General features: G+C 43.8%; 1 protein-coding gene across 3 annotated transcripts in view; it reads right to left on the bottom strand.

Annotated features, from left to right (window-relative positions):
• Window positions 1-781: 781 nt before the first annotated feature.
• The window catches only part of flrt2 (fibronectin leucine rich transmembrane protein 2), a 56,388-nt gene continuing 36,756 nt past the window's right edge, over window positions 782-20,413 (bottom strand). The window contains exons 1-2 of one of the 3 annotated variants that reach the window (XM_078093905.1): window positions 9,226-9,514; window positions 782-6,748 (exon numbers count right to left, since the gene is read on the bottom strand). In XM_078093905.1, the coding sequence (XP_077950031.1) occupies window positions 4,322-6,304 (1,983 nt within the window). In that variant the 5' untranslated portion in view covers window positions 6,305-6,748; window positions 9,226-9,514 and the 3' untranslated portion in view covers window positions 782-4,321. Of the gene's footprint in view, window positions 6,749-8,869; window positions 9,515-20,413 lie in introns of those variants that run through there. The other 2 variants (XM_040160690.2, XM_040160691.2) reach the window with 2 other exon arrangements.

Here is a 20,413-nt window from a genome sequence, read left to right as displayed (position 1 = left end):
TGGCTTTTCTTGAAGCGGCAGAGTGAGCGGTGATTCCAGCTATGACAGACAATATTTTCTGTTCATTAAAGCATGAACTAAAATAGGTACGACATGTCCAATGTTAAACTTTTAATGGCGCAACAGGATTTGGCAAGTCTCTGGTTTGGAACCAGCCAATAGTTAAAACAACCTTACATTGTGGTTGAGTGCTAAATAAGAAGGGGCGAGATGAAACCTTTCATGGTGCTTGTTAAACAAAACAAATGGAGGGGAGAGAGGATTTCAGTGGCAAAGCCTTCCAAAAAAGTGGGGATTTTTTGAGAAACATAAATCTGCCATTCCAAAAACCAGAGTGGCACAGCCTCATGTGTTCCAGCTGCATACATGTGGTTAATTGTCAGGGTGAATTAGGATTAAGCTAATGTGGGTTTTTTAGCAGGCTGGAGGCTGCAGAGGCAACATTGGGATGTGGTCGTTGGGAAAACGTTGGGCTTTGCCAGTAGATTCCGGTCTGGGATTGAATTGTGCCTTACAAGTCGAATAGGAGGACGTCCTGGATTTTCCCCAGAATGCTAAAATGAGACGTTTCAAGCTCGCCATATAGAAAAAAGGGGATAATTTAGCCTGGTTCAGTACAGCAGAAATCTTTCGTCCAGCATAACTAGTGTCTCACCCAAAAAAACATTCACCGTTCATCTACTTTGACTTTAGCCCAACTTCTTGCCAGCGCTCAACATTCGCATGTAAAAGACAAAAGACGTGAGAACAAACCTTCCTAAACCAAATAAAGAGTGATCGCTCAAATCCAATGGCTCTTTTATTTTCAAAAGGCTTCACTTAAGTATTTACAGTTTGTGCAAAAACATTTAAAGGTTTGTCAAGGACTTTACATTGTAAGTTCAACCTCAAGGCACGTACATGGAACAACATCAATATTTCATCATGAGAACAGAAATTTAACTTTGGTTCCTAAGAAAACGTGGTGTGGGCTGCTAACGTGACACTGTAGCGTCCTGATGGGGAGGAGAAACCCCCCCACGGCTGTTTCACATGCACTGAAAGTCTGAAGCGTCCTCCCTCTAATCCTTTGATTGCTTCACAAAAAAAGTCCAAGGCCCAATATGGAAAAAAAAAAGAAAGGCAATGAAGCTAAATACAGTACATGCAAAACCCCTTTGATGGATGTTTCTGTCTGATGGATATTAGCAGAGAAGCTCGGGCCTGCAGGAAGAAAAGACCAATTTACACGTTCTTAACCACTTATGTGTTTTCTTTGATTTGACCTCTGAGAGATAAAACATGATCATTTCAACGAGCTTTCAGATGAATTAATTTGCCCCTGAAAACGGAATAACCGGACGTTTGCACTCTGTGATACGTTTTGCGTAATTCCATTGGTCATGCCCCCCACACCCCCCGCATTCTTTATTAAAGCCAAAAGAGAATTAGGAGTAATGTCCGCTGACTGAATCACCTGCTTAAAATGTGGAAGAACAGCCTGTCGTAAGCTCCCGCGCGTACATGCTTGGTGTTGTTCTTGGTGTTGTAGTCGCCACCGCTGCAAAAAGTTGGACAAATGTGCTTTCTAATTACTGTCTCCTCCCATCGCATCTTGTCTTCCTCCCACTTAAACGCTCCGTCATTCGCTCTCTGCATTAGAGGTAAGGCAAATATCATCAGCTGGGTCTCGGTTACACATTCAGAGAGAGAGAGGGGATGTGATATGCTGGAACTCTTTGAGCCACCCTCACCCTCACCCCCACCCTCCAACGTCACTGTTTGATCAGCACGTAACTTCAAATAGGGATCCCATCTCAAACAAAGAAATAATGACTAAATCCTATTTATGTAGATGTTGAAGTGTGTCTGAGTGGTCAGCTGTGGGTAATAGTAGAATAAGAGTTAAAGTAAAAAGAGATGCTTTGATAACCACAGAAGATCTTCGTACGGCACAAGTGGCATCTACTTATTTTAGGCTAATACATATTTTTCCCTTTAAGGAAAAATGTTTTGTACATTACAGGGCTGTAAATTAAATATGAAGCTAACATTAGCAGACAGTTGGCTCAGTATCTAGAAAACAGCAAGCCTATGTCTGTTTAAAAGTAACAAAATCCACCCATCCATCGTCAAACCGCTTATCCTGCTAAATCCAGCACATCTTAAATATTCTTGTTTGTTTAATACACACAAAAAAACAAGTTGTAAAATTGACACTGTGCTTTTATGGTAGATTTTCCTTGATAGTAATCTGTGTCCTGTCTAAACAAGCTGCTATCATTAACTTGATATCTAGCGTACAAACAGGGCGATATCAATCTTCTAATTGGTTGTCTTGATGAAAACAACATATAAAGACATTATGTGACCCAACGTGATGTGCACAGATTCCCTTTTAATGACTAGAATGCCGTCTTGGTTGAACATTGGGGGCTGTGGAGGTCAGGGGACCAACTCAAACTACAGCTTAGGGGATGCTGATCGCTGCTTTTGACATGTCCCGACTGCTGACTGGTGGCTTCCAGTAAAAGCCCTTAAAAACCCCTTTGCCCAGATAGTTCGGCCCGGTTTCATGTGAGTTAACAGACATTCTCGTCTCCCAGCGTGAGCTCCATGCAGCCAAGTAAAATCAGGGTCCACATATTTTTCTCCCTTTTTTTGGTCGTAGACCATGAGAGGAGGAACGGGGGGTGGGGAACTTCTTTTAAGCTTGGCCCCTCAAAATAAGATCTGGTCGTATCCAATATAGTCTGCTGAAGACGGCATAATGAGGACCCCACTGCAGAGTGCACGCAGAAAGCTGCCGCCACAGAGGATACAGAAAGGACACGATGGCGCAGATAGCGTGAGGATCATCAGTGTGGCTGATGACGCGATGTAAAGTGAGCGGGTGCATTGTTGAGGTGACGCTCCATAAACGTCTACAAGAGGGGTGAGCAATGAGACGCTAGACGAGCCCCCCCTCCCTGTGCAGCTTTGTGAGGATCACGTTGAGATTTCCTCATTTATCACAGAGCCTAATGAATGCCGGGACACGGGCCAAATAAGTGTGTGTAGGATTGTCATTATGTGTCCTTTCTATAAATGCATCACACTCACCACACACACACAGGGAGGGGCCGGGGCTTTCCCCTCGCGACAGACCACAGTGGCAAAAATCAATATGAAGAAAATGAATATCATTCAGCCACTGAACACAGAAAACTGTTGGTTTGAAATGATTGCACATCATTAAGTAGCCGGATGAGCAGGAATACTCTAAACAATGCTGTTTGAGCGTGAGTAATGTGGTGTGGGTAATGGACTCCAGGGGAATAGTGGAGGTAGTGATCTATGAAGCTTGTCCCCCCCCCCTCTGTCTGTCTTGCCCTCTGTTCCTGTCCCACACGCAACACTGGGGGAAACTGCCCCCTTGTGGCCTCACTTACCAAAACAGGGAAGAAGAAAAGATGCAGAACTAATTTGGGAATTTGTTCAAAAGGATCCGAGCTTCAGAACATCCATGCACCTCATTGGGGACAACAACCCTTTTTTTTAAACTTGTGTTAATAACTCCTCACTAACATGTGTTGAAAACAACACATCGTTTTCCAGAAAAAGTGTCTCCCGTACTAAGCCCACCTTTGTTTCAACTGTAAACCAGGGAAACAAAGACGCTTTTAGTGTTAAGGCACTTTTGGGAGATCTCAAGCGGGGCCTTTCAACAGCACCGATGAAACTCCCCCTCACATGAGGTCGCCACCTCTGCTCATTTCCTGTCTTGCTTCCATTAATAAGAAAGTGCACTCCAGTCCTTTTTAACAATGAATGAGTGCTGTATTTCCACGGCGAGCTAATCAGCGGTGTTTGTATTTCTCCGGTGCCGTATTGTCTTTACTACTGTTCTTTTGGACGGGAGGGCTCGCCAGGTTCCAAAGAGCAAAAAAGGCCTTCTTTTGCTTCTGTGGTTAGCAAAGGATCCCAGTCTTCTTAAGTGCCCCAACATTTGACAGTCCGAAAGCTACACACAGGGTTCCAGGATTGTACAAATCCATGTTCATGTACAGTACTGACCATTAAAACAACTTTCAAAACCCTGCTGGTTATAAAAAAAGAAACACTTTTATCTCTTTTTCTAAGAATAAAAAAGATAGCAGAGAATCCCACACTATTATCCACAGTATAAATTACATCGTAGACAGAAACTTGGAAATATATATAGTACAGTTATATTTTACTAGAATGTTTATATTTTTGTTGTTGTTGTCTTCACAAACGGTGTGTGTGTGCATTTACGCATGTAGTAAGTTGTTTTCTAGGATGTGTGTGAGTGAATGCCGCCCAACTATTTGCTGCTGCATCACGTGAGGCAGAACTCTGTACTGGGCACGTTGCTGCTCTTGCAGTAGGCTATGCTGTTATTACTGAGGTGACAGTCTCTAAATCCGATGCCCCCGTTGGGTGTGTAGATGGGCTGGATGCGGAAATCTCCCTTGAGCAGCTGCTCATTGTTCAGTGCCACTATCTGGAAACTAGTCTCAGTCATTTCCAGAATGGAGTTATCCTTCTTGGTACCTGCCTCGCCGTAGTCGTCTTTTCTCCTGCCCCGGTTGTATTTCCACTTGGTCAAAGACGACCGGCTCTTCCTGTGCATGTGCCAGCAGAACAGGCTGAGCAGCGTAACCAGGATGATGAGCACCGCCCCGCCTATGATCCCAGCCATTAGCAACGTGGAGTTGATGCTCTCCTTTGGAGCCTGCTCCCTGCCGGGAGGTTTGGTAGACACAACCGCCTTGGTCCTGGCCTCAGAGCATATAGTATCCTCTCCGGGCCTGAAGGAGTTAAGAGTGTCCAGCACATGCACGCAGATCCGATACACAGATCGGGGCTCCAGTTTGGTGAGGCTAATGTGCCGGCGGTCCCCACTCACCGTCCTCTCTCGCATTCCTTCATCTATTTGGCTGTGGCCCATTTTGACCCAAGTGACCTTGTAGGCTGTGACGGTGAAGTAGGAAGCCCAGCTCACCTCGATGCTGGTCGAGTTGACCACGTGGAAGGAGATCTGAAGCGGATCCTCGTAAGGCGGCAGGGGCCCGGCGGGGTTGTTGTGGACTGGGGGTGAGGGAGGGGAGGGAGAGTCAAAGTAGTAAGGGATGGTTGTGGTGATGAGGGTGGAGGACATGGTGGTGATGGGGGTGGTTGTGGGTGGGGGAGGGGGAGTTGAGCGGAGGGTGGGCCAGGGCGGCTGGTCAGCTTCTACGGGGCACTCTATGATGTCCAGCGTGAGCTCTCTGATGGCCATGCCACGCACTTTGTCTGGGCTCAGGCAAACGAACCCCCGGGCGTTGATTGAGGAGGGCAAGGACTTGAGCCAGACCACCACCCACTTCACAGCACAGTCACAACGCCATGGGTTATTGCGCACCATGAGATGCCTAAGGCTTGACAGGCCGTCAAACACACCCTGTGTCAGAGTCTGAAGCTGGTTGTTGGAGATATCCAGTCTTTCCAGCCTGATCAGGTCAGCGAAGGCTGCCACGGGGATCTGGTTGATCTGGTTCTCCTGCAGGCTCAGTTTGACCAGTGACTGGCTGGGTAGGAGGGGAGGGGGGAACGTCAGTGAGTTGCGGGCCAGGGCTAGCTCACGGAGGGTTTCCAGGTCCTGGAAGGTCCCTGGTGCGATGCCCTCGTCCGTCAGTAGGTTCCCGTCCAGCAGGAGGCGCTGCAGACGTGTCACATTCTGAAAGGCCTCCTCTGCAATGTGAGCGATGCGGTTTTCATCCAAACGCAGCTCTTTCAGGTCCTCGGGAAGCCCAATGGGAACACTGCTTAAGTGGTTCTTGGTGAGGAAGAGGAGTTTGAGGCTTATGGCCTCCCTAAAGGCCCCTTCCTCCACCCCCACTGTGGAGATTGAGTTATCATCAAGGTGCAGCTCCTCGAGTCGAGTCAGCTGGGCCAGGGCCGCTTTGGAGATGGTCTGGATATTGTTCTCCTGAAGATGCAGGACCTTTGTGTTTTTAGGCAGGTTGATGGGAAACTCGTCCAGCTGGTTGCCGTAGAGATACACCGTCTCAACAGTGGCCACATTATGAAGTTCCAAAGGGAAGCCAGCATTGTTTATCTGGTTGTTATGTAGAAAGAGGACCTTGAAACCCTCCTTCATCCCAAGAGGCACTGACGTCAGGCTGCGTTCGTTGCAGTACACAAAGAGCTGGTCACAACGACACTCTGCTGGGCAAGAGGCACCCGGGCTGATTTGCATTTGGAGGCTTAGGATGACAGTCAACCAAAATTGCAAGAATGACGGCCAATCTTTATTCCAGGGTCCAGGCAGAAACTCCATAGTGGAAAACAAAACGGCAAAAGGGAAAACAAAAATATATTTTTTTAAAAGAACGAAAAAAATGAATTAAACAAATATGAAAATCAGAAAGGCGATGATGTATATATCCACCGAAAACCCGACCGACCAACAGTCCAACTGGGGAAGTTAAGTAACGATGCAGTTATCTGGAAAAGGATGTGGGAGTAATCCTGTGAATGCTAGTCCTCAGATGAAAAACAATGGTCTCATTAGTGGTGGCCAGTCCTCTGACTGACTCCATCCATGCTGAGACATCAGACCATAGCAGGACTCTTCACTCCGCGCTCCATGCAGAGCTCAGCCGGGGCCAATTTGAAGCCACGCAGTAGAGAGCCACCGCGGGCTCCACTCGCCTGTCCCTCACGCACTGCTGGCCCCCGACCAGGGCAGAGTCCAAGGGGGCTGACATTTGCATTCAGAGACCTGTGAGCAAACAAAAAAATGCTGAATTAGTATATTTAGCGGGGGGGCCTGTTCAAAGTGGAGAAGAAAAGGGGGGCGACGGGAGGGGGTCTCTTTATTTGACATACAAACATGCACACACATACCAACTGTCTTCCCATCCCTCGCTCTCCCCGAAGCAAAGTTTAAAAAAAACACGCCGTTCACTGCCGATGACAAATCATGCAACGGCTATTTCAAAAGATAACGTCTAACGATCTGATAAATATTCAGAACAGCTCCTGCACATCCGGTTTCAGAGACATAAAGAAGGCTTTTATCCATTCCGCTGTATCAAAGGAGCAAATAGAGCTCTGCAAGGACACACACTCTCAGATTCTCACAGGTCTCACAGTATATTTCAACGGTGCTTCATGGAAAAAGAGACAAGGTTAATAACATCAAGTCTGCGCGCAAACATGGATACACAGAACATTTCCTGGTGAAAAGAAATGATTTTGACTGAGTACAAGGGACAACGCTGCAGTTTGAGATGTACCAGTAAACACACGTGGGCTCACAGTAAACCGAGGCGATTGTTCTGCTGGTGCCCTAAAGGAGGAGCTCATTACAACGCGCAGTCCTGAACACACCAAAGTCAAAAATTTAGGCCGTCAAGAGAAGAACTACACGGCAAAGGCAATGGAGGAGCCGTGCATATCAGCTCTGCCTCTCGCCCTCGGTGACATACATGGGCTGTCAAAAGGAATGGTGTTGAAGAATAATTCAGTCCCTCTACCTGGAGAAAATGATCGATACGGGCTGCTTTTCAGCATGGAGAGGCTTGTGGTAAAGCACAAGGCCATTGGATTACTGTCGACCCCCATATCTATCATCCCTAGTTTTATGACCCATCAAATATCCCCCTGCCCAACATAATTGAAAGATACTGCTTGTCATCGGTGCCCCCCCCCCCCCTCTTATTGGATGTTGGGCGCCACGCAGTACCGGGAACCATGGGTTGAATGTTAAGCACGGAGCGGACGTGAGTCCTGCAGGGTTCGGCAGAGAGCACGAGTAGCAAGTTGGGTCCGAAAATAACTTGGTATTTCAGATTCAGCAGGTCTGGCAGATGTCACAGGAAACTATATCTTGTTTTTTTTTTTAAGTAAAAGCCAGTAAAGGATGTATTTGCTTTGGCAGCCCTGCTTCTTCACGTTGCTTGCTTGTTGATGAGATGGAGTCTGGCCGGGCTCTACTGGCAGAGAGGGAGAATCATTCTTCGACACACATCTGTGATCTACTTTTCTAAATTGAAAGAGCTGAAATTTAATCAAATAAGCGTGGGGGGTGTACAGGTGACCACATGGGGCGATAAAATGTGCTGCCACAGCAGCAGAATCAACAGCAGAAGGCAGCAGCATCACGATTATTATAGCTCCATAAATAAATGTCACCGAAAGTCGGAATAAGAACCGTAAACAGCTGCTGATATCTAGTTGGTCTGTGGCGGAAAACACCGGACCTCATAAATGGACACAGATACATGGAAAGATCAATCCGAGGGAGTAACAGACCGATTTTTCTCTCTTTTTCTTTTTTTTTTCTCTCATTTTGATTTAATTTCCAGTCGAGGGAGCACAGTTTCTCACCGCGAGATGAACGCTGAGATATGTGGCCGGCACAATCCGATTAAAAGTGGATTTAGTGACAGAAATGCAATTAAAAGTTTAAAATGGAGGGGGGTATTGAAGGGGCGATAAAGAGGCGGATCAGGTGGGCTTCAAAGCCTGTTCACCTCAGTGAATCATTTCAAAGGGAGAATTGAAACCCGTGCGGTGCATTGAGACTGACACAGAGGAAAAAGTGAAAAATGTGGAGCTTTGTAGTGCAGTAATCCTAAACTCCATGAAACGTCTAATTAACCTACAAATACATTGTCCAACCGCTTTAATTCACCTTAAGAAGGTCTTAAGAGGAAATGTCGGTCCTTGACTCCCCGACTGGAGCTACTTGCATGTGTGCAACATTTATCAAAATGTATTCAAAATGTCATTTTGCCATTTTTTTTTTTTAAACGACTCAATTGAAAACCACGTTATTTCTTCGACATTTATTTCTACAACCAACTATATCGGAGCTATAGAGAAACATCCACAGTACCTTCAGCGAGCCTTTATCCATTAAAAAACCCCGCTACGCGCTCAACTTCTCCCTCCGTCCTTCACGCGCTCCCGCGCCCCGCGCGGCGCTCCGCTCCGTTCCGCGTCAACCCGCTGCGTCCACGGAGCCGCATGTCTGCCCGCACGGGTCCGCTCGGCTGTGGCTGCGCGTCCGTCCGCACTTTTTCTCTGTGTGTGTGTGTGTGTGTGTGTGTGTGTGTGTGTGTGTGTGTGTGTGTGTGTGTGTTTAGTTCTCCAGCTTCACTACGGAGCTCCTCCACCTTTTTTTTTTTTTTAACTCAACAACGCCGCCCGAGGAGCGACAGAAAGCGGCAGTAGCGTGTGCGCGGCGCCCACCTCTCCCCTTCCGCGCTCCACCCGAACGGCGAGCAGCTCCCCACGGGCCATGCCGGCCGGCCGCGTGCGTCCGCCCGTCAAAACGTGCGTCTAGAAGCCTCCTCGCGCAGCGCAGAAGCCCGGACTCCCCGCGAGATGTTTCCTCAGATGGATCCAGTTGATAGTGCGACGTGTGAGCTCTGCTCAACTCTCTCTCTCCCTCTCTCTCTCTCTCTCCCTCCCTCCCTCCCTCGTCCTCCCCTCTTCGCAGTGAGGAATGTCTCCTCCTCGCGCCGTCAGGGCTGATCCACAGATGCTCCCCGCTGCTCGCTTGTATCCCGTACATGACATTTTCCCGGCCCCCCTTTGCCGCCTTTCCCACCTTTCCCTGAGACCACGTCTGTGCAGCCATTTGCATTTAATCAGGGAAATCTATTAATTCCACTGAGTCACAGTAAAAAAAAAACCTCTATATACCGGTACACCGGAGGGGGGGCACCGTGTCCTTGGAGGGCCTTATTAGCGCTGTTTTGATGGAATATGTGTTGGGCCTGGCCTGCTGTAGGACCACTAACCCCGGCTCTTTTTAATTAGCTGGATAATTATCGACGAGGGAGCAGCCGTCTCCTCTTCGCTGTCCTCCGGTGATTTGAGGCCTTTAGATGCAGCCGAAGCGGTTTCATCGCGTTACACCGATTCAGCACTCCAGCTTTAAAGCTGTTGTTTAATAGCACATTCGGACATATATAATAGGACACTCCTCTTGTAGATAATTTTATATATTTAAACATTTAGGAGAAACTGTTTTTGAAATGAATTTAAAGTGAGTGTGCTACAAAAGCTGCACTTTAGCTATTAGCTTAGCCTGGCTAAACATAGTCCAACTTTAGTATTCACTTTTTCCAAAAAATCTACAGAGTCTGTGAGTGGACTTACAGAGAAACAAATGAATACAAGTTGTTGATTTTCATGATTTTGAATGAACAAAAAGCTTCCCACTTTTTGATTAATTTGTGATCTGTAGTTAAGTGTATATTCATAGAGACAGCTGACCAGTCTTTGTCCCAGAAGCAGGACGTGGGGTGCAATGGATTCAAGTATCACTATCTGACAGCATATTGCCAATGATATTATATACGAGTCTGGTAATTGCCTTTTATTTGCAATAATCCTGTGCGATGCAAGTGTCAACATGCCTTGATAACTTATCCCCAAGCTTGTCTAATGAAAGTCTGTCTATCCAGACTAACCTAAACCAAGGACAACCACACACAGGTGGCAGATGGAATCAATGACTTGGCCCTGTGCACTGCCAACGTTAAATAACTATTTAAATTAGCCCATGAATTAACAATTTAAGTTAATTAAACTCACGCCATGAATTATGACTCCTTAATTAGAACCTGTTTTTATTCCCTGTGTGTCAAACGCATACACTTTGTTCCACAACACACCAGGCGGTGATTAGTTTCTTTAGGAGACTTGAACCTATGCAAGGCAAAATGTTCGGAGATGCTTTTAAAGTGTGTTTAGCTCAGGAAAGTGGTAAAAAGTCCCCTTAGGTAAGGATAATTGGGACAATCACAGGACTTTCACTAAGGAGACCGCTGCAAAACAAATTCTTAGGTTCCTCGGTATAAACAAATGTCTCCATAGCGCCCCCTAGAAATGTGGAGAGTACCACAAAAGGCCAGTCCGCCCCTCCCCGATGCCCAATTGATAGAAATTTGGCACACATGTACTCTTGGACATTCTCTTCAAAAAAGTCAATCATGGTATTTAAATGCACCTAATTAGATTTTCTGCCATTTGGAATTTTGCCCAAAACACATTTTTGCCCATTTCTCCTAAACGCTGTGTCGGATTTGTCACAACATTTTCCATGAATCATTATTCATTGTTCAATATCCCCCCGAAAAAATATTAAACCATGTGAGTCTGGTGTTTTCGCAAAAATGCACAATTGGCTTTGGTCTTTGTCTTCACAATGTTCACTTTCACTCAAGCAAATTGTTTAGTTGGAATCATCAATCACTTAACCAAGCGTTTTAAAGTGGGTTTTGACCAAATTTCTTTGGTTTTGAATTTTTTTGTGGTGGTGATACAACAAATTCACTTAAAAAGAATTATAAAGTAACAAACAGCAACTAGCCTCCATTAGTTTGCTAATTTCCACTTTCGGAGTGTAATATCAATTTAGCAGCTTAAATGTTCAATTATGAAAAAGATAAAAAAAAAAAAGATCAATTACTCACAAAAAAGAGGATGACTGTCCCTTAAGAAAAGACTGACGCTGTCATGTTTACTATGCATACAGCCAAAGCTGGGGTCAGAGGCCCACAAAGTCACATGACTCCCATGGGTCATGAGGTGCGCGTTAGCCTTTGTTCTCTTCCTTCAGTTGCCAAATAGTATTAATGTAGCTCTCCGACTCCTGGTGACCCACTTCAATGTAAATAATTCATGAAAGGTCCGGCAACAAATGATGCGGCTCCCGCTCAAATAGCCAATGTCATTCTGTCCAATCAGGCCGGCCGCAGCGTGTCAATGAAGTCCTCTAATACCTCAACTCATGCGGGGTGACGTGGTTGTTCTCAGCGTTTGCCTTTCATGTTTAATTTGGAGTGGCACGTCCCCGAGATGGATGGCAATTGTGAGGCCCAGTCTGCAGCATTTAATTCCTCCATAAATCAAGCTTCTGTGTGCGTCATGAATTATTGATTGAATGAACTTAGAGGAAACAGCCTATTTTTATTTTCTCCTCGATGGACATATTTTGCAGGAGCGCGCTCTGTTCCCAGTCGGCACGGCAGTATGGAACATCTCTTTTAGGCATGCAAATGGGGATGAAATGACACGGTTGAAAGAGGGCCGTACAGACGAACCGAGCATGTTAATTTCATTTCGCTCATTGTTGTTGAGCAAAATAACTTGGCAGGACAGATTATATTGGATTATAGAATGTGAATAAAGCTTCACTGAATTCATCCTAATCTGAAAAAGTGAAGCATCTACAGTGTATTGTGCTTTTTTTCTGCTAGGCTAGGTCTTAAGTCTGGTAAAACCATACTATGTATAAATATACATATATATATATGTCTGTATTACACAACCACAGAGTAAATATTTCAGTCTACACCCTCTGTGGAATCTCAAAGTGGAAATTCCCCTTCTCTGCCTGGCCCAGCGACCTTCCCAGAGTTTTGGCGTGGTGTATTTACTCTACATGCATGTGGACGTTGATAAAAGTGCAGATACACATGACCCCCGAGCACATCAAAGCCGGCTCCTGTTCAGGCCCCCACACTTCTACAGCAGCGTAAAGTGGAAAGTAAGTCCACTCAGATATGCAGAAATGTTTATCCCTCGGTAATGTTCTGGTCCCCAGGTACATCATTAGCTTATCACATTCCTCCGTGCATGAATTTATATCTGGACACTGAGTGGTACTTCAAAGATGCCAACAACATCAGCGTTTAGAAACCTCCCCACTAGTTTTGTCAGAATCTGTGAGGAAACTGTGCAAAACTACACCAATATTTCAACTCCCAGAAGCTGTGATGTAATCGCCCCCGGCCTCCCCCCCATTTGAAATTCCAGTGGCTTCAAGAAAAATATACTATAATGTTTGAAGTGGGCAATCAATGCGTTCCTTAATTTCTGTGGCGATGTAATTATGTTTATCACCCCTTGATTATCAATCTACATTGAGCTGATGTCGGATCAAGGCTCCCAGTGGGGAGCGGTGCGTTCACAGCAGAGGAAAAACCGTTGGCCAACTGCAAGCGGTACGTTGTACTCGAGGAGGGAAAAGGGAGGAGATGAGGGCGTCAAAGCCTCCCGAGCCAACAAATTTCATTTTTTTCTCCCACTTTAGGATTTTCCTTTTATTGCTCGATCGCAAACAAGACATGATTGACAGACTCAGAACATAATACAATATACAGTACACACAGGGAATGGCACTTTCCAAATTATGAAATGTAGCGCTTTAAATAGATGGCGGAGTTACAATCAAACAACATTCACAAGACCATCTGAGGTCTTACATGTGTGTTTAAAATGTTGGTGTACCATTTTATTTGGAAGGTTGCTTTTAGAAGAAGTAAAAGGGTCCATCGGGCGGTGCTCAATCAGGGTGAATCCCTGAGCAGAATGGAAGGAAGCACGCTCTCAAATGAGCATGTGAGCTGCAGGGCAGGCAAAGTGAGTGCAGTGTCCTGACTGAATGCTGCCCTGTGCTAATGCCAGGCTGTAAAAACACTGACGTGACAACAAGCACGCCCCTGTAGTTCTGCTGAGGGAGGAACCAGGGAGAAAGGAGCAGAGTGAGGTATGGAGCAAGGAGGGGGAGAAAAAGCCGGGGAGGGAGACACAGACGGAAAGGGTGAGTAAAGAGGGCAGGATGAGAGGATTGTGCATTATTGCGGTTTTTGACCAGTCCCCCTTGATTTGATATTATAGACTTATGTATAACTGATATAAAGACGCCATTATGTTCTGTCATTATATATATAAAATTATATTGACATTTGATTTCACTGGTGCCAAGCATCATGTATTCCTAAAATTAAAAATATAAATAAATAATAATAAAAAAAGGTTATCAAAACGTCCTGCTGTAATTGCAAGAACATTTCTGGGTGAGAAGTCTTTTGGGGAAAAGTTTCCTTTAAAAAAAAAGTTTACATTTTTTCATCCATAGCTATATTTATATTAATTATTTTATCCCCAGGTTACAAACCCTACTGAGTTGAGTGACCAAGTGATTTCTTTTCTACCATTATGTGCGGCTTTTAGTGACAAGTCTACCATTACATCTAGTACATGCATGGTGTCCAGAGGATGAACCCCAATGCCCAACCCAAAGTTTGCCCCTTTTTTGACTTGATTGGTTATCTTGTACTTCGGTAGAGAGCTTCCCACAAGATGAACTGTAATATCACATTTATCACCTAACTTTGCCTCTTGCGCCACCATCATGTCATTATGGTTTTGAGGACATTCTTGATCTGTGAGGATAAGATGTTAAAATTATATTTCAGTCCATTTTCATGTGATGTCAGTGATGGCTGAGTGAAACAATGGTGCTGCTCAATGTCCCCAGATGTCATTCATTGTTTAAAAAGCTACAAAAACGTAAGAACCAATATTCTCCAACTTAGCTTGAGCCGGACGGGCTTGCTGAGTCATTTATCATTTCAATCAACATCGGCACATCCTTTAAGACGTGTCCTCCTTTTGCTTGTGTGACAGTTTCTTGTGACTACATGAGATAATGAAGTTAAAAAAAAGGGAGAGCAGCCAGAGAACAATGTCATGACATTCCCGGTTCTCCATGAGAGACAAGATCCTAGAGATTTGTATTTTTACATTTAAAAAGTGCTGTGTTTTAAGACTAGAGAGAAGCCCTTGACCGTTCCTTTGTGTAACTTTAGCTCCAAAAACTGTGTTTAAATAGTTGTGTGTCATCGTGCGTTTTGTTTTTTTCTGTGAAAAAAACGCTGTGCTATTTTGCCGCAAAAGTAAAAGCACCGGCAACACGAGTATTTCCGAGAGATCGGCAGTGAAAGAACAGAAGATGAGAAAAATAGGCCGATGTCAGGAAGGAGCAGGTCTCGGGGCCACGCAAAAGATGGGCCTGATCCCACCTCCAATCCCTGCAGGGTTTCTTTTGTTTGAAGTCACATCTGGGCCGTATTTCCCCTTCTGACTCGAGCAAAGAGGAAGTCTTCTCGGTGGGTGGAAGGGGGCTTCAGAGCCGCTCCTGCCTCCGAGGCTAAACCGTCCACAAACTGTTTGTCCATGACTCACTAGACCTGGGGCTGAGCCATCACATATCCAGACTGTGGTTGATCCGCGAGGACACAAACTTCCTCTTAGTCAAATGTTGGTTAGTGGGATGAGACAATAATTATTACACATCTTAGCAGCTCAGACAAGACTGCTTATGACTTTTTGGATTGTCCCACCCTCCACATTATTTTGCTGAGCGGGCGAAATTTTAACATTTACTCTTAAATAAGCTTTAGTCCAGAGTTTCCAAAACGGGGCTTCTGGGAACACTCTGAAAAAGTAGATTAAATGGGAAAGAAGTAGAAAAGCAAATCCAAGTTCTATATTTAAAATCACATTCATTTTCAGTTCTTTCTAATGTCTGATTGTTTCTTTCCTTTGACCTTTAGTCTAAAACCAAAATATATTTAATAGGTATAAACTGCTTAGTGGCCATGCAAAACTACTTTTGAACAACTTTTAAAATATACAAAATGAAATTGCCAATCACATGAATGAAATGACAATGAAGATGAAGCTAATATAATATTATTATATAATATAATAATAATATTCAAGTCTAATGTTTGTGAAGATGTTTTGTCATTTTTTTGTGTTTATCACCATTTGTGTTTTCTTACTCTCAGGGCCACCATACTAAGATAGTTATGCCAAATTGTTGTAAAAAAAACAAACACTAAAGTACTTATCATGGGAAGTTCTACTTAGCATGTTAAAATATTTTTGTCCATTTGTAAAGCTTTTGTAAATAGTTGTACTGTGGTATTTTGGGCTAATTTAATTACACAATAGAATCTGAAAAATGTTAGATGCCTGATGGATATTTATGATGTAATATCAAGGGTTACTCTTTGTTTGCTTTCTAATCATTTTAACTTAAAGTCTGAGTGCAGGTTTTGAGCCATTCGTTCATGTATTATTGTCTTTTAGTGCTTCACAGACAAGAAAAATTTCAAAGCATATTTATTTATTCATTTAAGAAACATTGTAATAAATACAATAAAATATATATAAATGTGCATAGTGAATTATACCCGATGCAGAGCTCAGTGTGTCGGCTACCACGGTCGGATCAGGCCCTTGCAGCTGTGGACAGCTGTTTCAAGGCCCAGCCTGAGCTTGGATGACGATCTGTGCTTATGTTTGGCTTTCCTTCCACTAATTAACTAAGCCCTGGAACAGCACAACTCCACGGCCCCCCGAACCCTTCTCCTCCTCCCAAACTCGCCCCGCGGATCCTTTATTATTTCACGATTTCAAATTAGTGCTGAATGGGAAGTGTCTCACGACAATTTATACTCACATGACCTGAGACACATATTAATTGCCAAATTCTAATTAGAGTTAATTACAATATAATACATTTAATGTAGTTACATGTAGCGCAATATCCTTGCTTATTTGCTTAACGCTGAATGGATAATTATTGTTATCACTGTTGTTACCATGGTTCTATAATTTAGTGAGTTACATTATCCGGAGCAGACGCTTAGGATGAGGTGGGGAGCTTGTTCATTTTTGCTCTACTTTAATACTCCTGTGTCTTCACTTGAAGATTAAATAGTAGGCCAATCTTTATTCCTAATGGAAGCTTTTAATTGCCTGGGAAGCACAGAGACTTTTCAGCTTGCAGGATGGCCGATAGCGTACCTGCTATTGGATGTCGGGAAAGCTTCTTCTAAGGACAAATCCCCACGATCCTTGAGACGGGAATTTTGATAAATCCAGATAACATCAGAATGTGACAACTACAGTCATTCATCCTTTGCCATATGACGCCATTGCTTGTCTCTTCCTATCAAACGACACAAAGTAATATTCTCATCCTGCGTCCTCAAACACATTTCTCTGCTCCGGTAAATTCATTCTCATCAATTTCTCTTTTCAAATTATTTATTTCAGCTACAATCACAGTCTTACAGCCCGGCAAGTGTTTGTTTGCTCTTATTTATGGAATATTGCTAGCGTTGAAATGAAACTCCTCTCACTTAGATGCAGATACTGGATTCTCTTTTAAATACATTGTTTTCTCCTCCTCATCACATGACAGCGTTGGCGCTTCTCTTTTGCTGAGAGCGATCCTCCGGAGCTGCTCACCATGTCATAAAAACATGAATGACATTGAGCTAAATAGCATTTTCAAATGGTTTTGCTGAGGCAGTCGTCCCTTTTTAAACGATCTGCGCTTCCATCTGGTCCCGGTGGTTGTTGTCCCTTCACTGTTTGGCCCCCAGCCCCCTCTGCTTCTACACTGTTTGAGAGGAGTCTCAAAGAACATCCCGGGGGGGTCTCTGGCTGGACATGACAATGTCCGGGTGCTCGTCGTGTTCAGCCTCTACTGCCTCGCCCGGGGCTGGTGGGGATGAGTTTGGTGTGTGTGTGATAATGTACGGCAGATCGATTCCAAGGGGTCTGTTTTCATCGCTCATCCTTTACGGAGCGTCGGATCGCCCGCCCTCCCTCCACCCAGGTGGCAGGGGGCCCGAACCCGGCGCCTGCCACCCTGCCCAGATTAATTGAAGCATGCTGTTGTAAATGGATCGCATATGGCTAATATAAACCCCCCATTCTTCTTCTCCAGCACACGCTATCAACACCTATCCTCGTTTTTTTTTGTATTCCAGGAACAGACAACTTCAAGTATTGCTCCAGACAAAAGAAGGAGGAAGTATAAAAGGTAAGCAAGGCTCTGGATTCACTGCAAAGTGCATAACTTTCCCTTTGGGTTCTTTCATTTGTCTCTCTCCACAGTCCACTCTCTGCTCTTAACTCTGCACAAAGCAGATTAATCGCACTCGTCGTACCAAGGTGGGAATGAGCCAGCACACCTGTCCCTGATGCCACCTATCATTAAGATGAATGCGTCATAGCTTTAGTCTTTATTAGTTATTTATAAGACCCACTGCCCAGAATAACAGCACAAAAAAGGGAACAGAGTGAACCGTCGCTAACAGGTTTTCTGTCTCATGAGGAAGTCGAGGGAAAGAAAGGGTGATAAATGTTGACCGAAGTGTTCAGAACAGTGTCCTTCCAGGCGCCGTGATCGGGTTGTCATGTCAACACAGCATGGTTGTCACGTTGACATTCATGTATTGGGGAAGCAGTTTGAGCAGAACTGGAGGAGTGAGACAAAAGCCGTGGGAGATTAGATTTTTGCATTTCCCTTTTGCCATTTGTTCCTCAAGGGGCCAACACCGAGAAAATCAATAAGCGTACTTCTCAATGTGGTTATGAGCCTCCTACAAACTTCTCACATTTTTCTGAATTATATTATATATATTATCTTTGTTTGTAGGTAAAAAATATAAACTGAAAATGAAAGTTATACTATGATCAATAGACATTATAAACTAGAAAAGGCATTTCCTGCTGAAAATGCGTTGGAATGCAAAAAGCTGAAAGCTGCACTGAATATTTGAAAATAGCTGAAAATACAGAAAGTTGAAGGGAATTTGAATACATTTGCTGAAATGACAGATATTTGAAAAGCTGAGATGAATTTGAAATTGCTGAAAATACAGAAATGGGAGAAGCTGAAAGGAATTTCAATAGATTTGTTGAAAAAGCAGAAATGAAAACAGCTGAAATAAATTTGAAATATTGCAAAAAAATACAGAAATGAATATTAAAAAATTGCTGTTGATAGAGGCATAAGAATAGCTGAAATTATTTTAAAGAACTGCTGAAAATACAGGAAGTGGGGAAGCTGAATTTCAATAGATTTTCTAAAAACAGAAGTTGCAGGAGCTTAAATTTGTTTAAAATTGTTTGTAGTAATATTAGTAGTAGTATTAGTTATAATCGTGGTATTAGTAGTACTAGCAGTAATAGTAGGTTTAGTATCAATAGCAGTAGAAACAGCTGTAATACTATTAGCCATAGTCGTATTTGTAATAACATTAGTAGTAGTTGTAGTATTAATAGCAGTAGAAATACTAGTAGTATGGTAGTAGAAGTATCAGTTGTAGTACTAGAAGTACGAGTAATATTCGTAGCGGGAGACAGAATGTTTGTTATTCACACTTAAAAGTTTTTAATTAATAGGCCTCATCACAGACATTACAGTAAAAATTCCCTCCATGGGGCTTTTATTTTGAAATTATTGGATTGGGTGGGGTGGGGGGGAGTAGATAGAGGGAGGGAGGGTGAGAGGGTGAGGAAGGGAGGGGTGGTGAGGAAGAGATAGAGGGAGAGAGAGAGAGAGAGGAGAAATGGACAGACATACTGACTGACTGAGTGATTAACAGTGAGAAGAGGTCAGGGTGGAGGGGGGAGGGGGGGCGAGTGTCTTTATTATATTGGTCTGTTGACAGAAAGCATAGCTGCGTCATGTGACTCCACTAATCAGGTCATAGGAGCAGCTGTGAGCCACAGACAGATCCTGCAGCGTGTGAGTGCTCGTAACCACGACAACGGCGCACCTGTGATCATTAACGATCTACTGCAAAAGACAGAGACATGGCAGCAAGTTACACAGAATCCACACCTCAAACAAATGGGAACCAGCGCAAAACTATAACAGCTATCTAAAAAATACGGCGTTTGTATGAGACCCAAGACTCTACCGAACGCGTGGATGTGTTTTTATGTCTGTCCGGTAATAAATACGGCTCCTATGGCCGTTTACAAAACGTGTACCTTGTGGATTTTTGTGAGAAATATGTCGGCAGATTTGTATTGGAGCCTATGGGGCTTTTGGCAGAGGTTGTGTCACTCAAACACACCTTGCGCCAAAACTAAAGAACTCTGGGATTCCATGAACACATTAATCCAATCAGCACAACCATACCCTCATTAATCTGAAGAAATGAAGCCTCTAGAGTGTATACTTTGGCTGCAAGGACAAAAGTTCCATATTTTTTTAACCAGATTCCTGCGATGCCCCACACTCTAGCCGTCGAGCTCTCCACTCTAGCAGACGCAATACACACTCATGTAAAAGTCAGAAACGGAGCGAAGAACTAGTGAAACATAATCAGTGATTATGAAAAAAGTACAATAGATATCAAGAAGCAGTTTTTTTCATAAAATAGTTGAGACTTGTGTCAACATTTGAAAGTTTAAATGGTGTCTGTAGCTGAAAGATTGGGGAAGCTGAAAAGTCTGAAAGTTGAAGAAGTTTAAGGAGGATTTGAAAACAATTTCCATTGGAAAACCATGTTAAAATATTTATGATTATTGATTTATATAAATTCAAGCATAAGTGGTAGAAAGCTGAAAAGTCATAGCCTTAAAGCCAGAAAGGAGCTGAACATTTTAATATTTGAACGGTTTAAATAGCTGAAAATGTGAAGGAGTTGAAAGGTCGCGCGGAAGAAATAGAATAACTAGAAAAGGCATTTCCTGCTGAAAATGCGTTGGAATGCAAAAAGCTGAAAGCTGCACTGAATATTTGAAAATAGCTGAAAATACA

The sequence above is a fragment of the Gasterosteus aculeatus genome, chromosome 18 (assembly GCF_964276395.1).
Source record: "Gasterosteus aculeatus chromosome 18, fGasAcu3.hap1.1, whole genome shotgun sequence".
In the NCBI taxonomy this organism is placed as follows: domain Eukaryota; kingdom Metazoa; phylum Chordata; class Actinopteri; order Perciformes; family Gasterosteidae; genus Gasterosteus; species Gasterosteus aculeatus.
Note: the sequence above shows the minus strand (reverse complement) of the source record. Positions and strands in the feature narration are given on the sequence as shown.